This window comes from Columba livia, chromosome Z, assembly GCF_036013475.1.
Source record: "Columba livia isolate bColLiv1 breed racing homer chromosome Z, bColLiv1.pat.W.v2, whole genome shotgun sequence".
In the NCBI taxonomy this organism is placed as follows: domain Eukaryota; kingdom Metazoa; phylum Chordata; class Aves; order Columbiformes; family Columbidae; genus Columba; species Columba livia.
The window spans coordinates 17,294,331-17,315,648 of NC_088642.1; the positions used below are offsets into that span (position 1 = coordinate 17,294,331).

General features: G+C 46.2%; 1 protein-coding gene across 2 annotated transcripts in view; it reads right to left on the reverse strand.

Annotated features, from left to right (window-relative positions):
- SERINC5 (serine incorporator 5) overlaps positions 1–17,428 on the reverse strand; it is a 46,468-nt gene extending 29,040 nt beyond the window's left edge. The window contains exons 1-2 of one of the 2 annotated variants that reach the window (XM_021292171.2): positions 17,295–17,428; positions 1,747–1,914 (exon numbers count right to left, since the gene is read on the reverse strand). In XM_021292171.2, coding sequence (XP_021147846.1) covers positions 1,747–1,914; positions 17,295–17,345 — 219 coding nt within the window. In that variant the 5' untranslated portion in view covers positions 17,346–17,428. Of the gene's footprint in view, positions 1–1,746; positions 1,915–16,109; positions 16,272–17,294 lie in introns of those variants that run through there. The other variant, XM_065047412.1, reaches the window with a different exon arrangement.
- Between the last annotated feature and the right edge of the window lie 3,890 nt (positions 17,429–21,318).

A 21,318-nucleotide genomic window follows, 5' to 3' on the forward strand; every position in this document is an offset into this window, starting at 1 on the left:
GGTGATTATCTTTCCACTTCACAGTAACAGCTACTCTTTGTGCCATTTCTTCCCACACTGAGCTTTCAAGACTATGAACTGGAAAATAAATTTGGCAATACTGAAAAGCATGTTGTTGAAGGCTTCTTGAATCACTTTTCTGTTGGATAAAGAGCAAGTATTTTTTGTTAGGGATACAAGCTGCATTAAAACCATAATACCAATGGAAAATGACTTTATGAAATTTGGATATGAGTACATAATTTGTCTCCCACACACTTGAGTTCCTTGTGTTATTCACTTTATTGCCAAGCTAAGCACCTAGTAAGTCAAAGTTAATTCTTGGCAAGCAATTTCAGCACACACATGTTGAACAGTTTTAAAGTTGCTACTCACAGGCAAGCATCATGTCTGTACTGGGTGCCCTTACAGACTGTCAGCAACTTCTGATGGCCAGGGGTAAGAAGGTGGCACTAGGATAACTCAATAAAAGTGCTATGAAATGAAAGAAAATGAGGACAGAAGATACGAAGAGGGTACAACGGGCAGCAGGAAAGAAAGGTCACTGGCAGCAGAGCACAGAACCCCTCAAACGTGCAACGTCATCAGCCCACTGGTTGATCTATGCTGCAGGCACGGGGTGCTACCACCAGCTCTTGGAGCTAGGCTGCTGCAGAGCAAAGTGTTTCACAGACAACTCAAAGTCAAGCACAGAAGGTAAGCAGGGCATCAACTGGACCAGTAACTGGTTAAACAAGGAAAGAGCGCACCCACCAGCACTCCCATTTGGGAGGAAAACGCAAAACAATTAGGTGCCCGCATTGAGGGAAGCCTTCTGAACCTCCAGGGCAAGCACATTCACAACCCTGAAGCGGGTCCATTGCTGAGTTTGGTGCAGAAACTTCTTTTTTAAGAATTAAGCAATCCAGCCATTGTACCATTTACTTAAAAACAGACTTTTCTTCTTGTAGTTTGTAGAAGGAGAGAGGATTCGTGCTACTAAGAGCAACTTGGGTGGCTTAAGAAACCAAACCAAAGATGTGGCACAACAGGTCTAGTGTATGACGGCAAGCAGGCTGGTGAGCATTCAGCTTCAGAAAGTTATACTAAGACTCTGAAAGAAACTTGGGTTTTAAAATCTAGTTGTGGCCACAGCTCCTTTCATGCTTTTGAAGCTTTTTAATTAAAAAGACAATTAGAGACAAACAATATCTGCTGTGGTTAGAGGCCATGTGAGTATGATGACTCAACACACACTGAAGAAAATCCCTTGTAAAGGATCTGCAGCATTGTGCATTGTAGTAGTCTGTCGCACAGCACCAAGAACACAGAACTGAAATTACAAATGCAACACTTGAAGAGTCATTTTCTAATTTGCTGCTTCAGCTATTGAACAAGTTGTCAGAGAAAAACTCAACGTTAGACTGATTTGTTCTACTGTAACAAGTTCCCCTAATGGACCCCAGTGACACCACCTGTGCAGAAAACCTGGAATGGGTTCACTGTAGCAGGTTTCCACGCGACAAAAGAGGAGGAAGGTAGGCTGCTAGTCCTGTGATCCTTCACTCCTTCTGTTGCAAAACACACTCAATGGGTGAGCAACTGACAGGGAGAGGCATAGCACGGAAAATCACCCTGTCTGCGTTTGGAAGTGGGTGAATGGAGGGAATCGACTGCGTCTTCTGAGGGAGCACCCCGTACATGAAGAGCTGTGGAAGGAGAACATTTCCTTCCAGGGGCAGCAGTCGGTTCATCTTTCTTACTTACGTGTGTTTTCATTTCGTTAGCTACTGTTGTTGACATCATGACGCAACAGATGATAGTCACCAGGATGAAGTAAAGCGCATACATGAAGCGGGTGCTGGTTGACTGTTTTATCTTGGGGCAGCATCTGCAGCACAAGGAACAAGCGGCAGTACCGCAGCAGCAGGCCAACTGCAAAGAAAGACAAAAAGCACAAGTCATTCCATCACCACCTTCAGTTTCTGTTGCAAAAGTCAGACAGGGAAGCCGGGAGACTTCCTGTAAAGCTCCAGAATTTCTCAAGTCCTGTCCTCCCAGCTGAGCAGCATTTAAAGTGGAAGCAGACTGTCTTGTTTATCAAAAGTCACTAGGTTTAAGCACACCGATTTCCAGCCTTCCCACACACTGAGGATGAGGAGGAACCGCTCCCGATTTCTTAATCTTGCTGTTTGCTATCTCTGTGCAGGTCACGTTTGTGACGTGTTCCACCCAGCAGAACAAGCATTGCACCAGTGAGGCTCTGTTTCCTGCAATACGCTCTCCTGGTTCCACAGCGAAAAAACAAATATGCACAAGAAAGACACAGCCTCCAAAATAGTTTGCTTTTAACATATAGACAAAACTATTTTGTTTTCAAGAGAAACTGGAGGATTTGTTTCCAAACAAGCTGTACAGATCCATTTCAATTCACCAGAACCACACTGTCGTTTATTAGTGTGTCCTTTCTGGTACACAGACAAAACCCTTTTCTTTCTCTTGCTACGGAACTTTTAATGATACCAAACATTTTGAGCAAATTAAAGGGGAAGCAAAAACTAATTACGCCACCCTTCATGACAGTTTTGCTGAAGGCTTTATAAACGGACAACAGCTACAAAAACAAACAAACAAACCCAAACCAACAAACAAAAAACTACATTAACAGTTCTAAATATTTTGGGCAGTAGAGAAAGAATCTGGGAATACTTGGCTTACTGCAAACAAAGCAAAAGATAGCTGAGGCTGAAGGAGCCAAAATACAATGGCACCATCTTGTACTGAAAAAGCCAGAGAAGAAAATATAACTTTAGACTTATTTTGACACACTTTGCAAAGGTGAAAGCAGTGATTCCATGTGCAAGATACAAGGAAAAAAATCCACAGCTGCAAGAAAAATAATACCATATCGCACTTTAGCCGACAATGTCTCCAATGTTTAATCATTATTACAGACAGAATTCTTAATGTATTTTAATTCTTTTATACTTATAACTATCTGAGGGTCCAACTAGATAAAAAAGCCAAGAAGCACAGCAAAAAGTGCATAATTGCCTTATTCAACACGGTAAACGGTACTGAATAAATCCTGAAAGGAATGTATTTGATGCTTATTACTTCCTTGCTGTCAAGGACATTATTAACTTTCAAATAAGGTGGATTTACTTTCCCTGGCTTCTACTTTCAGAAAAGTCATATATAAAAAATATAAATACATGCCTTATTTTTATACATATGTCAGCGGTGTCTTTGGTCAGGCCTCTCCTTGCAGCAGGCAGCAGCTTCACCTGGCTCTCATGCTTACCCCAGCAGCCACGACCACAGAAGGGGTTTTTGGACATGGGCAGGCAGCCAGGAGCAGAGAACCTCTCTTCCAGGTACCACTGCTGCTGACCCAGAGCAACCTCCCTCCTCAGACTCGCATTTTCGAGGATGTCCCCGTGGCTCGTGTGTGGCACAGGGGCTGTGTGCACCGCCAGTGCCAGGGGCTCAGGGACACCCAAGCTGATTTTTTGGGTTTTGCCTGAGGCCCCGGAGGGGCTGCGGCAATGTTCAGAGGATACCCCTGCTTCTTGGCAAGCAGTTGTACAAGATGGATGGCTTTTCTTATCCCTTGGCAAGGGATTCAAAATGCAGTAGTGCCACATTTGAGTCACCCAGGCAAACTTCACTCTTTGTACGTGCCTCCAGGCGCTGTTTTTCTCCCAGGATGCTTCCAGCATCAATGACTGTCCGACCCAGAGAAGGGGGCTTCACCTGTGTGTCCGCAGACACACATACCTGACGTAACTCCACAGAGTCTCACAATCAGACCTGTTGATCAAAGAGCCCAAAATAATTTGGAAGAAGTTCCTTGAAAAGACTCCCAGCTTATAATTTCCTAGCCACAACTATCTGCTGCAACACTCCAGCCGAGGCTTCTGCCCTCTGCCCCACAGAAAGGGGGCAGCAGACGGGACCTTGCCTCGCTCAGCAACGGCTCTTTGGTTTGCAAAACACATAAATTGGGGACGGTCCAACCTGGCTTCCACTCTGCCTTTCTCTCAGTTCACCGCTGTATCTCAGGCCAGAGGAGACGGGGGCCTCAAAGCACACAGCTGCTAAAATTGCTGCTGCTGCAGAACAGAAATCCTCCCCAAAACACACAAAGCTCCCACTGTGGGGAATAAACAGAATGGGCTCATGTTGGCACCAAAGCTGGAAATTAAAAATACTACGTGCACAAGCACATCGTGCAAATATACTTTCAAAATAGAAGGCAGTGGTGGCTTAATGGTGATTTTATTTTTTGTATGTAGTGAAATTAAGTTAACTTTTACAGCATCAACTACAAGTTGAAGAAATTAGGAACCTATGGCAAGTTACCAATTCAGCAAACAAATGGAATAATAACACTTCAAAACAAAAACAAGTCAGAAAAGTGTAATCTATCCACTTCACAGTTATGGGGGGGGAAATATATTAAGACTAAAGGTCCTTTCAATCTGTATCAGCCAGATCCAACATATTTATAATGAACTTCAACTGCTGGCCATACTCACCATAACATTAAAAACTACAGTACAGAATTAAAAAGGTATGTAGCTTTGGCATTTGTAAGCGGAACAACATTTTCCTAAGCCAGGTGCTAGAGAGCTCTGCCAATGAAACCTCATCTATGTCCAGCAACGTGTCTGCTATTCCAGCTCTGGGTCCCTGGATCTGATACTGCCGTAGTTCAATCTGAGCTGGCAATACAGCCACCACAACTGCTCAGTCACCCCTCTCCCTTCCTCCCCTAAATAGGGGAGGGAAATGAAACGGAAGGGAGAAACTTGGATTGAGATAAGCAGTTTAATAAAATAACAAAATACTAATACACTACTAGTAAATACATATATAAAACAGAAATAGAATATAAAATAAAAGATACTCAAGGCAATTCCTCACAAACTTGGTCCACACCGAGCAGCCAGTCCCAGGCAGCAGCACCTGGTCCCAACAGCCGATCCCAGAGAGAGAAGAGAGAAAAGGGCAGAAAGGCCCAGAGGCCTCTGCAGAACAGCAGGATGGCAAAAGGCTGAACTAAACAAACTCCCCAACAGGTCTCCATCCTGGCTCCGATCGAATGAGGAAAGAACTCAGCTGGAAAATCCCAACTCCCCTTAAATCTGTAGCATGGCACTAATGGGACGGAATACTCTCATTGATCAGTCAGGATGTCAGTCAAGCTCTGCCCCATCCATGTCCCCCTTCCTCGTTCCTCACACCTGTGGGCAGGGCATTCACAGCAGTCCTTGGCTCTCAGATCAGAACAACTAAAAACATTAACTCTGTGCTGGGGTGTTATCTCTTGTTCTTAATCTAAGTGCTATGCTAGCTATGACCATGCAATGCAATCTAATGACCATGCTAGCTATGAAAAAGAAAGCTTTCTAGCTGCATGAAGAAAATTAACTTTTCAGTAAAACCTGCACAGTTACTTAAAACAACAAATACTTAGAATATATAGCTCATTTATGCATTGTTCCACATTACTTACAGAAACTTTAATGATAGTTTCTAATACTAAGCACATACCCTATAAATTGGCAATATTTGTGAAACACACCAGTGTCTCCATCTTTTTTCAGATGCACTCCTGTAAGCACTCTTTTAACACCACAGAAACATCTTCAACACCTTTAAACACAGTGGAAAGTTGGTTAGGTTATTCATCCACAGTCCCAAATTTGGTGTCTGGTGTTTTTTTTTTTTCTTTTCCTTTTAAAACTCTGGTTATGACTGACTACATTCCAGAGTAGGCCACGATGGTAGAGATGTTATCCAAAAATAAATGAAAAAAAGTCTTTGTCCAAAGAATAAGATGCTGGCCATAACCTTATGACCATGAGGTTTCAAAGATATTATCTTTGGGTGACAAACTTCAAAGCTGACACATACAACAAGCTCTCTGTTAAAAGGTTGTGGTCAACGCGCAGCTCCCTCCGATGCCACAGGTTTACCATGGGCATGGCCCATCTCACCTCACCTCACCTCTGCCTTTCGATGGCAGCGAGGATCTGCCCAGGGGCTTAGGACCCACCCGTGCAGAAGTGCTAGGTGGTAACAAATTCTTCCCATGTTAAAAATGGGCTGTGAAAACAAAAAAAAGGCAAGTAATGCAATGAATCTTCTACAGATTTAGCTTATAATTAAACAAAAGCTTCTTCAAAGGATGGGTTCTGCAGAAGAAAGGCACTGTGTGGCTTTCAGGACAGCAACAACCCAGACAACCCAAGGTCTGCAATGGCTGCCAGCAAGCAGACCTTGAGAATATCTACAGAGCTCCCTTCAGCTCCTGTCATCGTCCCAATTCCTGGGTCCCCAAGAGCCCAGCACAATGGCCTCTGAAAGCAGGGGTCTGTCACACTGCAGCAGGTTCTGACTTCAAGTCTTTCTCATCCAAAGGCTCCCTCAGTTCACACAGGACATACAGCCACCCCACTCTACGTCTCCTCACTGGGTGAACGCCACAGTTTGACAATCACTACAAGCATTACACAAATATTTATGCTTTCCACAAATACTTATCATCAGCTGGCCCCCTCACACTAACACACCACGACGCAGACCAGCTGCCGGCTTTCCTCAGTGCTACCCTTGAAGAGCTTGAGGAGGGTGCGGTGACAGCTCACCTGAGATCCCCAAACTTGAAACCCTGCAGTACTTGAAAACAGGCTGTGCCGTGATTTGAACTACCCCGATGACAGCTGACTTGACTGGTTTCACAACAGAAGCTGTGGAAAGCTGTGTGGGAAATTTTTCTGTTAAAAAACTATTTAAAGCGCAGTTTCATAGACATTTCCTCTGCCAGCCTGGTTGGCCTAAGAGCCACTGGCTCCCCCAGCCCTTCTCCTCTGTGGCCACTCAGTCACTCCTACCCTAGCAGCAGCACTCAGTGGCCCTGGCAGTTGTTTCTGATGCTAGGGGTGATCAAAAAAAGCAACAAAAGGAAGAAAAATTACTTGTCAGTCTTTCTCAGCTGCTGATTTATCATGCAACGGCAGAAACAGTTCTACCATTTCAAGTGAGGGCACAGTGCGTGGTTGGGGGGGCAGAGCAGAGGTGAGCGCCACACAGCAGTCCCGCATGCTTTGACCCTTCTTTGAACAGGCATTTTAGTAGCATTTTCCTACCAACTCATTTGATTCAAGTGTGGTAGATTCCTGTCAGTGCAGAGGAACAATAATTTTTACAACCACACAGTGAGGAACAGAAGCAAGCAGACAATACAACAGCCCCAGTCCATGTAAACCACTTTTCCAAGTACAGGCAGGCCTAGACATACACTCTCATCTTATGCCAGCCTGGCGAGTACCTATGGCTAACAGGAGTTAGGTTAACAAAACAGGGTAAAAGCAGATTAATCAACTTGTGCATGAGCTATCAGCTCCCACCAATGAATACTCCACCAACATACACTTGCAGCAGGCTACGAAGATGATGAGGGGCCTAGAGAACCTTTCTTATGAGGAAAGACTAAGAGAGCTGGGTCTGTTCAGCCTGGAGAAGAGAAGGCTGAGAGGGGATCTCATCAATGCTTATAAATATCTCAAGGGTGGGTGTCAAGAAGATGGACCAGACTCCTTTCAGTGGCGCCCAGTGACAGGATGAGAGGCAATGGGCACAGAGTGAAGCACAGGAGGTTCCATCTAAATATGAGGAAAAACGTTTTTACTTGAAGGGTGACAGACACTGGAACAGGCTGCCCAGAGAGGCTGTGGAGTCTCCTTCTCTGGAGATGTTCAAGACACACCTGGACACATTCCTGTGAGATCTACTCTAGGTGAAACTACTTTAGCAGGTGGGTTGGACTAGATCATCTCCAGAGGTCCCTTCCAATCCAAACCATTCTGTGATTAACACCTGCCACACACTCAAGCCTTGATTTTAGCAAGCTGTGATCCAATCTGACAAATCAGTTGAATGAGGTACAACAGTACTATTAAGCACAACTGTTTACATACAAGACTGAGAAGTGAATGTAGCCTGCTTACTGCTTTTGTAGAGACAGTGACATTTTTAAAAGGTATTTTCCAGAGATGTTTCCAAAAAAACCTCAAAGGTTGTACAAAATATTTGGCATCACCATTAAAACAAAGTGAGGAGCTTCAGGATCACTGCCCAAAACAGCCTATGGTATTTTTAAAATATACAGACCATAAGGAAGTATCAAGCTTATCACAACAAAGCACTCTTCCTTTTGGGAGACTTCATCAGAAATGGTAAAAATCAAAGGGAAGAAGAGCACATTAAAAAAAAAAAAAAAAAAAAAAAGCATACTTAAATTAAGCAAAGACTTAGCAGGGTTTCATCTCTTTCCTCCTACTGCCCAGCCGGCATGACCACACACACATGCCTTCTGGTCTCTCCACAGAGACAGGAATGTGCCTTGCTGAAGCCTCTTTTCATGGTGGCCTACAGCAGCTTAGTTTTCCATGCACTGCTTGATTACTTTCCTACCACATCATCTGGGCCATAAGATCTGCAGATAACACGGTCACTGAGCTATTAACTGCAATGTCTATCAGTAACACCTAAACACCTCCTCCCACAGCAACACGCAGCCACCAGGCAGGATGGAGGGGCCAAGCAGTCAGCCCCACATGGATAATGTCCTGAAGCAGCTGCACACTTGCCGTTCAACTTTCCGTTTCAGGAAAGAGCATCCAGGGTTTGTTAGTGCTCTGGTTCGTGAAAACAACACATACCTGAGGCCAGGTGTCCCAAGCATTAGGAGCTGAGCTCAGACTATTATTGAAAACCCTGACTCTTATGTACACATTTTGCAAAGGTTTCTTCAACCAGCCACATGATTATACAGTGGTTTGTTCCTATGAAGTACCTAAATTCACCTAAGACACTTTATTTTGTCCTTTGTCTGTCTTAACTGCTTTTCACTGCTGCTTCTTTAATATTCAGACTTACAACATGGCTTAAGCCAAGAGGTTTTCTGACCGGCATACTAGTTAATCAACCGGCAACCTATTTTTGGCAGCACACCTCATACTGCAAACTGTGCAAAATTAAAACTGACTTCAGAGGAAAGTCATGCCAGCATAGACACTGCCTAAACACTGCTTTCCAGTGCGGCTTTCCTGCCCCGAGATGAGGTTCTGAAGCAAAGGGCAGAACTGCCACACAGCACCAAGCAGCTCAAAACCAAGGAGAACCACGAGAGCTGAAACGTGGGCAAGCTGCTGCCAGGCACCGGCAGAGCTGAAGTTAAGCTGAGCTGAGTATGATTAGGTTCTGTCTCTGTGCTCAAATATTACCACATGGTGACTCAGCTCAGCATTAGAAAATAACATCACTGCAAAATGTCTAAATTAAAGACTGTCCAACTGCTCTTATCCTGATGATTTTGGAAAAATAAAGACAATTGTTTAGTCTGACCTGAGCCTCGCAGTATCACATCACCCGGTTCCCCAGTAGAACAGCTATTTTCCATTAGCTAGACCATCTGGACTTGACAGCAGTATGCGATGGGCTGTCTGTCTCTCTGGTTACTTACATCTACCATTTAAAAGAGAAAAAAACCCCACACACTTCTAATTTGTCTGCTACAGTTCCCAGACCCTGGTTCTTGGTGAGGCTTTCTTCACCAGCTAAGAGAGCTTTTTAATTATCCGGTCTTTCTTCCCTGCTCATCAAAAAGAACCCAAACCATTTACCCTCAGTCTCAATCGAAGGCTTTAAGACTTTTCTTCCCTGCAACCTAAGTTGTTTGCATTCTTTTCCTGCATCCCTTCAGATCTCCCCAGCCCATCCTACAAAAACTGGGCAGCACCATCAGCCCAGCAAGTCATCTTGTTCTACCCCAGGTACAGCCAAAAAGAAGGTGAGATAATGCCCCACAGCACCCCATGCGGTGGGACCAGCCTGCCCTCCATGCACCACAAGTCAGCAATGGCAACATCTGACAATTTGAGGTCCTCAATTCCTACAACAAGATTTTCTCCAGGTTAGCCCTGACGTTCGAGACCAGGACTCTAGAGGCAGAATGGCACACACGGATGCAACACGGTGCTTCACCGGGGACAGACAGAACTAAGAACACGGCGTACGGCAGTAACTGCTTAAGTACATGCACCACGGGAGTGAAGAAGCAGAAGAAGTGAAATTTCTGTATGCACTGACTTCAAAGCACATAGCTGGAACAGCTGCTTCACTTTTGAATGAACCGACAGCTCTGAGCTGTTCTACAAAGATGTGTCTTTATAAGGTACTTTGGACACTGAGTACGAGTGGTTTTTAAGACAGAGGAAAAATGACATTAACACTTTGTATAAATTGACTACGGGCAACAAACATTAACTATTTCTCACCATATTATATTTAGAAAAAAAATATAACTGCTCATAGCATTGCTAATATGTTCCAGTTTACACCAGTGTCACAACAGCCAACTTCACATGCATTCCCAGATTGGCAGGTTCAAAATGGAGCCTGCTCACGTTTTCCCATTACTTACTTCTTGATGAGCATTTTTAAATACAATTACAACGACTACTGAAGAAGTACCTTGAATAGGATTCCTGAAACACTGTTTTGCCAGTGACTGTAATACAAAAAGCCAAGGAAAAAACACAAGTTAGATTTCTTCAAAAAATGTTAAGAGCTGTTCCTGCTAAAACTCAGTGCGAGAGATGGCAGGCTGACACATTTTTGGATCAGTCCTGCTGGACAGAAAGAAAGACAGAACTTTCCATTTTCAGACTGTGAACATGTATACATTTAAGTACTTGAACATACGCTGTCTCTAACTTTTGGAATTTCCAAACATTAGTTCCAGCACAGTTATCACTAATTAAACTGATGATGAGAACACTAGGTGCACCAAGACTCCCTTCAAATCAAACACGGGGCCATCTTCCCACAGCTGCTGTCACAGTAAGCGCTGCAGTCCCCGCCGCCTCACGCTGTAGCACACACCAGTGTTGAAGTCCATCTCTTGGGTGACCTGAACAACTCACCAGGTCAGATTCAGCTGGCAAAATGGTCAATCACAGCCTAAAAATCTAGGAGGCCAGGCACCTAACATGTCAAAACATATTAGAGCCCAACACTAGTGAAAAAGAAATAGAAGCACCATTAACTTGGGCAGGAGAAGGACCTTGGAAGCAACCGAAGGTCCAAGTGTCTTCACATGGCTAAGCTGAGAACACCAAGCAGCCTCAGCACGGGTTTGGGATGACAGCTGTTGCCAGCTCGAGACAAGACCTTCAGCTTTTCCTTCAGTCATAGCTCAGGCTTGCACCCAACCACTCCCCTGACACGACTATGTCTTGCACCCGCAACTGAGAGTGCATTCGTCACAATGAAAATCTCAGGAACAGAAAACAAACAAACAAACAAACAAAAAACTGAAAACAAAGACACCCTGGAATACCTGTACTTGCAAAAATTAAAACAAAAGCAGCAATAGGATTTATATCCTTCTGCAGAAAAGTATCCCCTTGCTCTTAAAAGTAAAGGTCCTGCTCTTACACTGCTTTCACAGCTCTACAGCCATGGGTATTCAAGCTGTGTGTTTAAACCCACAAGGTAACCAACTTGTCAGATGTTAGAGAGAAAGGCTAAAAGAAATTAGGCAGCAATGGGAAATATGCAGGAATGAGAAAGAGTATCTTCTGCCTCTTACACACTTCCAGGGAAAGGATTCCAACCTAGCGACACAAGTGTCAAATGATACAATGCTTACAGGATCTCACTGGTTTTGGTTGCTTTTCCCTCCCTTTCTAATCAGTTTTGAATCCAGCAGCAAATCTATCCAGCTTTGGCAGACAGATAGGGGCCTCAAAGATATTACGTTCTTAAAATTTCCTTGAAAACAGATAAAGGTTTAGCAGAGAAAAATGATCTCAACCTTGAGCAAGGAAAATGCTGCAACACAAGTTCAGTATTATTAGAAAGAGAACTGACATAAGATACCAACCTCAATGAACAAAGCTGCAGAAAAGCAGGCTTTGCTAATTCAGATGTTCAGTCAACCCTCCGTTTAAAACAAAAATGCCATGCTTCTGCAAACAGGGAAAAAAAGTCCTTCCTCAGTCTCTTTTTTTCTAACTGTATTTAAGTGGAACACACTACAGAACTCCACATCAGACCTCAGACATCTAGCTTCATCTGCAATCATGATTAATAGTGGTGGCGGGGATATGGAAAGGCAGTTGTGAGAGGTGGTAAAACCCACAGCTAAACTTCTCTTTTTTTTTTTTTTTTTACCTGCCCAGCTCAGGTTAAACACAATAAATCAAAGCCCTCTCACCCAGGAAGACCATTGGCAAGAGGAGAGACGTGTTTTGGGAAGCACAGCACATGGAGCTGAGCCAGGAACGCCCCAGCACTTCACACCGCGCACCACGCAGCAGCGCCCTGGCTTCCTCAGAGGACACCAGCCCAGACCAGGGTGGCAGAGCCTCCCTTTTCACCACGTAATGAGATCATGAGGGCAGGACTGCAAGCCCCCTTCTCAACCTGCAGATGCAAACAGGCAGTGCCAGAGAGGCAGGCAGCCCCAGAACGCACAGGGGCCTTCCCTCCCTCGCCCCAAAAAGCTGAGGTCAACCTCATAAAGCATTTTTCTTTTCTTTTTAAACCCCTCTGAATTAGAGGTCTGGGTATAAAATGAAAATCCGATATTCTAACTTGCAGCACATCTTACTACATGATATGATTTCTGAGTGCAGAACAGTATTACAGAAAGCACTCAAGATTTAACAGACCTACAAAAATAGCTTTATAAACTTTAGTAACTACCAGTACTAATTGAAAAATCCATCTCCTTGAACAACCCAGCTACCCCCAAATTAATGTTAACTATCTAAATTACATTTATTTAACTCTCAAAAAAACATATTCATTGTAATAAAGATTTTCTGCAACAGCTGCTTTTCTTAACCATGATCTCAACTCTATTCTCTTGAGGATAACTACTGAAGAAAAGCCAAATGTAAAATCCTGTTTCCTGTCAATTTAAGCAGATGTTTTCATGTAATCAAAAGCATTGTGGAGGCCTAAGCCAAACTGTATTCTCACCGCACTCCCAAAATATGTCTACCAACAGAACACCAGGAAAAGAAGAAGCATTTAGCAAGCTTATTACAGTTCAGAAACCTGAAAGTGGCAGTTCTCTTCAAAACAATGTTGTATGTTGCATGGTAAAAACCAACTGCAGAAACTAAGGTTTATAAATGTCCAAGTTCCTTGAAAGCAAGTTCCCAGGGTCTACTTGGCAAGGATGCAAGTCACACAGTAATGTTGATTAAGATTATTTTAAATAATTTTTGAGTGCAAAATCAGCATAACCAAAGTACACTGAAGTTTGGCAGCTTACCACTCTATCCTTTAACAACAGGAATCTGGTCTACAAAACCTGAATGCATGTATTCCAACAGGCACCATCAACTAGATGTTTGGCATGGTTTGACCCAAAACCAAAAGTACTGATCGCTTATTGTCTGCTCCACACTGGGAAAATTTGCTGGCATTAACTCATATTGGAACTTTGATATCAGCTAGACATCCATGCACAATAACTGCACTTTCACAGCCCAGATGGACAATACCAAAGTTCTTGGGCAGTTCTAGGAAAGCAGACTGACAGAGACAGACAGGCAGATAAAAGACATACACAAGGCAAAAATACTTCCTACAAAAAAACCCTACCCCATATATCAAACCCATTAAACTAGTATATTTTAGATAAAAAGGAGGAATGCAACATGAGTGTTGATTTTGGGACACATACAAAGTTTTATCTTTCCTCAAGAAAATTGTCTCTGTTTCTGGAGACAGGGTTAACTTCACCTTTGGGAGAACATTCAAGGAGAGGCCAAATTCCTTCTTGATTTCTCAGTTTGATTAACAGTACTCATAAAACGCCTGAGGAAGCTGGGTTGAAGGAGAAAGAAGAACTTCCATCCCTTTTGTTTTTCTTGTGTATTAATAATGTTAAACAAACATCCCTTCATCAAGGTTGGAATAAATCAAGTCATAAAGGCAAAGGCCATTTTTCCTCTTAAAAAAAGTTACACTGTATGCTGTTGATACATGGTCTACGCCATTTACCATTCTAGCCTATAAAAAGGTTATCCACACCAAGTTTGCTGGTATAACTCCAGGAATATGTTGTATTTAGCACAGATAAGTGCTTAAGGCAGCAGAATACATCTCCCCAGGGTATTGCATAATTTTGGCACTATGACTGCATCCACTTGAGGGCTTTTGCTTTAGCTGCAGCGTCACTAAGGGGTTCGTTTTATTTACATACTCCAAAGTAACACATCAGTGCCAGTAAAACACATTATTATCAGATAATACCACGTGCGATAGGAATAGTCGCTTTAATAACGTCTCAAAGTTCAGTCACGCTGAAGCCATGCCATTCGCCAAACAAGTCTCACAACAGTTTCATCCTCTTGGTATTGTTACTTCTGTAGGAACTCCACCAAAAAAACCCAAACATTGAAAACGCAAACAGCCATGAACCGCTGCAGTGACAGCACCTACTAACAGCGCTTCGTTGAGCTTCTCCAAAACTTGTTTTGGGTGCTGCTGAAATGCACACAAAGCAGCAGTCGGGAGACTCTCTGCTTTTAAGAAGAATATTAGCAAACGCGGGTACTGCTGTTCTGCTTTAAGAGGAATATTAGCAAACACGGGTATTGCTGTCCCCCACAGCCACCCAAGGCTGCACAGTGAGGCGCAGGGGAGCTCCCAGAGGCCAGGCATGTGCAGACACGTTGAGTAATCCCTCCTGGCCCACTGAAGACTGAAAGAACCACAGCTGGAAGACCAAATTTAGCCTAGGATTCCACCCTTCAGGAAAGATCTCTGATTTCTTTTTTTCCAGGTGCTTCACACAAAAGCAAGAGAATAATCAGATGGTGGGGTGGGGGGTGGCAGGGAGTGCAGAGTGACCAATTAGGAAATATCAGTAGAATTAGGACGAGGCATTTAAATATGTAAACCAATAGGAATAAGCTCACTGACTAGTCTGTTGCGGACAGGACAAGTAGTAATGGTTTTCTATTGCAGAAGTGGAGATTTGGGAAAATGATGCACCAAATAAAGTGCCTGAGGGAGATGTGCTCTAACACCACCGGCAGGAACAGAAGTTCTTTCCTTGCGTGCAGTCAAGGAGGAGATCTGGACAGAAGCTCGCAACCATCCTTCTCCAGTTCCACAGTCCTCTCCACTCATCAGCTCAGATTCAATCAGGAAAACAGGTGCGTCGCAGGAAGATGCAGAGCACAGATTACTCACCTCATGCACGCTCAGGGGCACACACCCTCCATCTCCACTTGCTCTCATCTCTCACTTCCTCCACTAGCACCTGAACTTGGTCAATCTTTCCACAAACACAATTTAAAGCAGTTTGTGACAGGGTCTGAAAAGTGCCAGGCAGCCAGCAGCTAAGAGAGAAGTTAAGACCACACAGACTTCTAACACCGTGGGTATCAGCTCAACGCCACCAAGAACCAGTAGCAGTCACCTAAGCACCTCTCGTAGCTCTGAGTGACCTGTCACCCCTTTGGGAACGGCTCCTTGCAGCACAGGCCTTTGGGAAGTCTCGTCCCCACGCCCGCCGCCCCAGCGCAGCTGCTGGTGCGGACACGGCCAGCAGAGCCGCTCTCCGCTCCCTCGCCCCGGGCAGACGGCGGCGTTCGGCTGCGGCTCCTCCCGAAGGGCGAGGGGAATTCATCCCGGGGCTCTGCCACCCGCCATGGCAAACACCTCGGGTGCCCCGTGTCAGGGGCAGCCCCGCGGCACTCGGCTCCCCCTCCGCAGGTGCCGCTGTCACTTTAACGCCTTTGGCTGCCCCGTCAGGCTGGCTCTCCCGGGCTGACCGCGACGCAGCGGAGCGATGCGGACGCACCGGCCCCGTCCCGTCCCGTCCCGGGCTCTCCGTCCCCCGCGCTGGGCCGTCGCCACCCGGCCCGGCGGAGCGCACCCCCGGGCCCTTGCTCTCCGCGGCGGAGCTGCGGGGCGAGTCCCCACCGCCGTCCCCCCACGGATCCCCCACCGCTCGGCACAGGGGAGGCTTGCGGCGCCCCGCCGCGCACACCTGCCGGCCTCCCCGCGGCCGCGGCCCCAGCCCTCACCTGGCCGGCGCAGCAGGGCGCGGACATGCCGGCGGCGCGGAGCGGCCTGGGTCCCCGCTGCCTGGCTCCCCGCTGCCTGGCTCACGCGGCGCGGGCAGGGCAGGGCAGCGCGGCGCCGCCGCCGCGGGCGGAGCGGCACCGCCTCGGCCCGGCACCGCCTCTGCCCGGAGCCGCACCGCCCCGGCCCGGCCGCCGGCCCCTCCGCCCGGCTTCCGCTGTCGTCAGCCTGCGCGGCGCGGCGGGGCGGCCCGGGCCTGGCGCTGCGCGCACCGGCCGCCGCGGGAGGGCCGCGCTGCCGTTGTTGCCGCTCCCTCCGGCGGGCCTGGGCAGCCCCTCCGCCAGCCCGGGCTTCCCCGGGCGAGGGGACAGCCCCCGAACCGGGGCCGCTGGGCAGAGCACCCGTCCTCCCGCCCGGGCCGGGGAGCGGTACCGCGGCTGAGGCGCAGCAGGTGTGGACCTCCCTATGCCGCTTGCCCGGGCCAGCAGAGGTGGCGGCTCCACGTACAGCTGCGGCAGCGGCAGTGCACCCGTGCGGGGCCGTGCTCCGCAGGCTGCCCCGCGGTACCGAACGTCGTCTTGCCCAGGCAGGATCTCTCGGCAAAGCGTATTTTATTAATGATAGTGCAAAACCGGGTGTCTTACCTAGTGGAAGGCACATGGAATACGGACAAAAGCCCCTGTTTATATCACCCTAATCACGGCTGCAAATTTCCTCACCTATTCCCTACTAGTTGGGTACTGCAGGGTCTACAGACTACCCGACACCTGCCTCAGTTTACCTGTCTCATTCATCTAACAACCCCCTCCCCTCACTGATTCAAAGTATGGATTCCTGGCGCTCTGGCTATCCTTCCCCCTAGCTCAACTTTTTAAATACAGTAATCAGTTTGCATTTCGGGATTAGTTCGAGGAGACTGTTTTACATTACAGATTCATAGCCAGATGTCTCCTCCTCGCGCCCTCCCGCTGGGGTCAGGTGCCAGACCAGTTGTAAAAACAACATTCCTCCTTCAATGGCTCCTTGCTCCTGTCAAGCACATTGCTAAGATCACTCACCTGCTCACACGCCCTCTAAACCACCCGGTTTTTAGTAGCTGCAATTTAACAAACTCGGTGAATAAGATAAACATAGGGATCTTAAAAGACCAGGCATGAAGTGTAAGTTTAACGCCGCAACGCACCAACCTTGAGTTTCAATGGCCTTGTCGCGGCCCGCGGCCCTTGCACTGCCCACATGTTGCTGGAGAGGCTGTGGCGCTCAGAGGATGGCTTCAGGGCCCTGTGTTCCTACAAGGAGCCGAGATCTTCCCTGGTGTTGCCAAAATACTTTCTCCAGCATCAGCAGCTGCAAGGAGCCGAGGGCAGTACCCGGCAGTGGCAGAGGATCTCTCAGCTTCTTTGCTATTGCAGACAAAGGCACTGATAGTGGTGGTGTCCTAAAAGGTGGGATCGTTATTTGGCCTGTAGATAGCAATTCACAAACAGGGTCGAGGTATTTGTTCCATTTGCAGTTCGGGGCAGAAAAAGGTGCTGGGCAATCTTTCGCAAAGCATACCAGGAGCAGAATGAGTTACGTATTTATACATTTCAACTTTTAACCACTCCTAACATCTTATACATATTTATGCCTACTTAAAGTTCATTGGTCTAAACTTTCCTCGCTTCGGTTTAAAAGTACAGTGAAGATAAAATTTTCTATGCATGCTCAGTGAGTACGGGTCGTCTGGAGGTGGGTAGCTTTCAACAAGGAGGTGTGGTTTTGTAATAAAATGAGTGTATAATGAGCATAGTTCACCAAAGTTCACAACATACTGCTAGACCTTGCCAAATTTCATTGTTTGATACTAACTGCATATTCTTCAAGCTTTATCTCAGGGTTTGTCCTTCAAGTTCCTCTCATAAGTAACCAATTCCTGTTCTGTTTGAATCATATTTTTTGTTTTATGGTCTGCTTTGACCTTCTGTAAAACTCCATCAAAGCTACTGGAGACATCAGCCCCACCGCGGTTCAGGCTCTGACGTGGCTGACGCTCCTGCTCTGTGGGAGCAGCGAAGGCCCCAAACGCAGGTGAAGGCTCCTCAGGCCAGGACTGGGGGCTGCAGTCTCAACACAACTCCTCCGATTTACAGCTCCTCTCCCTAGAAGCAGGGCTGAAGAGAAAGCATCAAGAATTGAACAAGGGACAGGAAAGCGGTGTGGCCAGCAAACGGGCAATGGAAAACCACTGGTGTTTTTAACTCTGAAACACAGTCAGCTTCCTGAAGCATGTGTTCAAGACATGAGAACACGAGCATCGCAGCATAGTAAGAACTCAGCAAAACTGCGTTCATCTTTTATTTCTGTTTCCAGACTTCTTATGCAATCACGAGAAGCTGACTGGTCAGGCTTTGCTCAATTTCCACATCTGCAAAATCAACTCAAAACATGATGGAGAATCTGAGGTTTAATTTAAAAACGAAGCTGTCTTGCCAAGAGAGACTGGTGAAGGTGACATATGGGCACAATGGAAGAGTACAAGGGGCTGTACGGCATGTCAGCATGTCTGCGATAGCACAAGCATTCACCGGGTAGGTGACACCACTAGTTCACTCCTCCATGCAGGTCTGTTAATGCCGGCCTGCGCTGTTATCGCTGACACAAATCCAGCCTCTGCACTGAAGAAAACAGCAGAGCTCTGTAATGGCCTTTCCAATCAGCAAGAGCACGCCAGAGCCCTGGGATGTGTGCCTTGGCTTTTCGAGTGAAAGATTTGTCACCAGGAAGGCTTGCATTTTCCTGCTGTGTTGCTGGCAAGCATTAAGCAGGCTAATAGCAAAGCAATGAGCAGATGTTACTGCGTGGAAAGAACTGTCAGTCTGAAACTACCCATGCATTTAGAATAAGGTTTACCCATCAAATACATATTCTGAAATCAGAGAAGGCTGTTGTGTTCCCCTAATCTGATTTACTAGACAGAAATCTTCAACCAGTAATTCCTGCATCAGACTGTTCCTTTTGGCAGGATAAAGAGTGTCTGTTTGAAGTGATGCTAATTCTGGATTAGGGCTTTCAAGTGGCAGAGAAGCTGTCGCATCAGGAGAAAAAGGCAGGATGCTTTGGACTTGCTTTTTATAAGGAATTTTAAGATTTACAGAGTTGCAATGAGTCAGGCAGAACAGGGCAAGAAGTGGGTCTGTGTGAAGTAAGACAGCCCAGGAATGGAGCTGAAGCTCTGGTCTCAGTTCAGGAGCTGGGGAATGAGGAAGGAAGGGAAGCACTTGGTTACTTGTAACCATGTGTTGCTTCCCAGAAAAAAACCCGTGTAGAAGCAGTTGTGCCCTTGTGAAAAATGCAGTTGTGATTTGTGCGAAGATGTTAGATGTTTATGGGTATAACCAAATGAGGCACGGACTCTGAACTTGGAAAAGGGAAAGGTGGTGAAGTTCTATGTAAAAAGTTATGAAACTTGTTTAGGAAGTTATATTGATAGAGGGAACTAACATTTTAAGGGTTAAGCAACTATATAATAAGGGCCTACTAACAAGCTAACATTTTAAACCACATAATTAATATCTAGTTTAGAGCTGTATGTAACTAATTGTGCTAAAAAAAGCAGGACTTCATTAAATGCCGAGATAAGAAGTTTTTACAGCACCAGCTGCAACCTTGAGGAGACAAGATAGCCAAGATTTACAGCAAAAAGGGGGCGCCAGTCTGATTTCAGTCGGTTTGGCAGCTTGGGTTCCAGCCAGTTCCTCCTAATGAGCCAAAGGTAAAAAGTCCGCTGTGACGAAGCTGAAGGAGCCTTCATCCAAAGACCACTAAAGACCCCTCCTCAAATTCACCAAGTGACATTGCGCAGGCGCAACAGGGGAGGGTCAAGGAGGGGAATATGTAAATGGTTATCTGAGACTCATTTTAATAAAAAGCAGGAAAGGTCATGAATATGTATAGGCGTTCCTGGGGTCATTATGAATATGTAATACCATACTGTATTTAAGCACAACTCTTATTGTTTTGCTTATGCTCTAATGAACACGTGTTTAAAGAATACAATTAAGGAATTGGATTAAACGTTGTTTATCCATAGAAAAAGCGTAAGTTATTTATTTCACCCTGGAGCAAGCCACTTTCCCCACTCAGCGTGCCACGGGCAGAGCAGAGCAGAGCGGCAGAACCTGAAGCCCTGGGGGTGAGTCACTGAGACACTCACCTTCAGGCAGCCTGCGAAACTCTGCCTGCGAGACACCTGGCCTGGATCCACAGGTGGCAGTGACCGTCCGTGGCACACCAGCTTTGCTTGGGCCCCGGGAAAGCCATCGGCCTTGGGTCCCAACTGCAGTTTCACTTGCAAGTGTGGCACCTTGATATGCATCCACTTTACTCATTCCCAACTCATTTCTGCACGGTTTCTTCTAGCAGAAGCACGACAGGGAGCTGCTGGAGAGAGTCCAGCACAGGGCAACAAAGATGATGAAGGGAGTGGAGCATCTCCTGTATGAGGAAAGGCTGGGGGAGCTGGGTCTCTTTAGTTTGGAGAAGAGGAGACTGAGGGGTGACCGCATTAATGTTTACAAATATATAAAGGGTGAGTGCCACGAGGATGGAGCCAGGCTCTTCTCGGTGACAACCAATGATAGGACAAGTGGTAATGGGATCAAGCTGGAACACAAGAGGTTCCACTTAAATATGAGAAAAAACTTCTTCATGGTGAGGGTGACAGACACTGGAACAGGCTGCCCAGGGAGGTTGTGGAGTCTCCTTCTCTGGAGACATTCAAAACCCACCTGGACATGTTCCTGTGCGACCTCACCTAGGCGTTCCTGCTCCAGCAGGGGGATTGGACTAGATGATCTTTTGAGGTCCCTTCCAATCCCAAACATACTGTGACACTGTGATACTGTGTGCTCACTGCTCCCCTTCACTGTGAGAAGAATGCAGCGTTACAGCCTCTGCAGAGAACTCAAGAGTTAGTGGTGAAGCAGAGAGCTTTTTGGCATAGCACAGGGAAATCATAATTACCAGGATTGCTCAAGGACTCTGTGCTCTCTCAGTACTCACATAGTATGAACCAGCTCAGTGTATTTTCAAGTAAGAATATTGGGAGTTGTGCCAGTTTGCTCACACTTTCTGAAAGGAAGCTGCAACTTGCAATGCTGCTGTAAACGTTCTGTAGTTTCAGGATTTTACAGTAATGAAAGGATTTTGGTTTGTGCCAACTGACAAAGA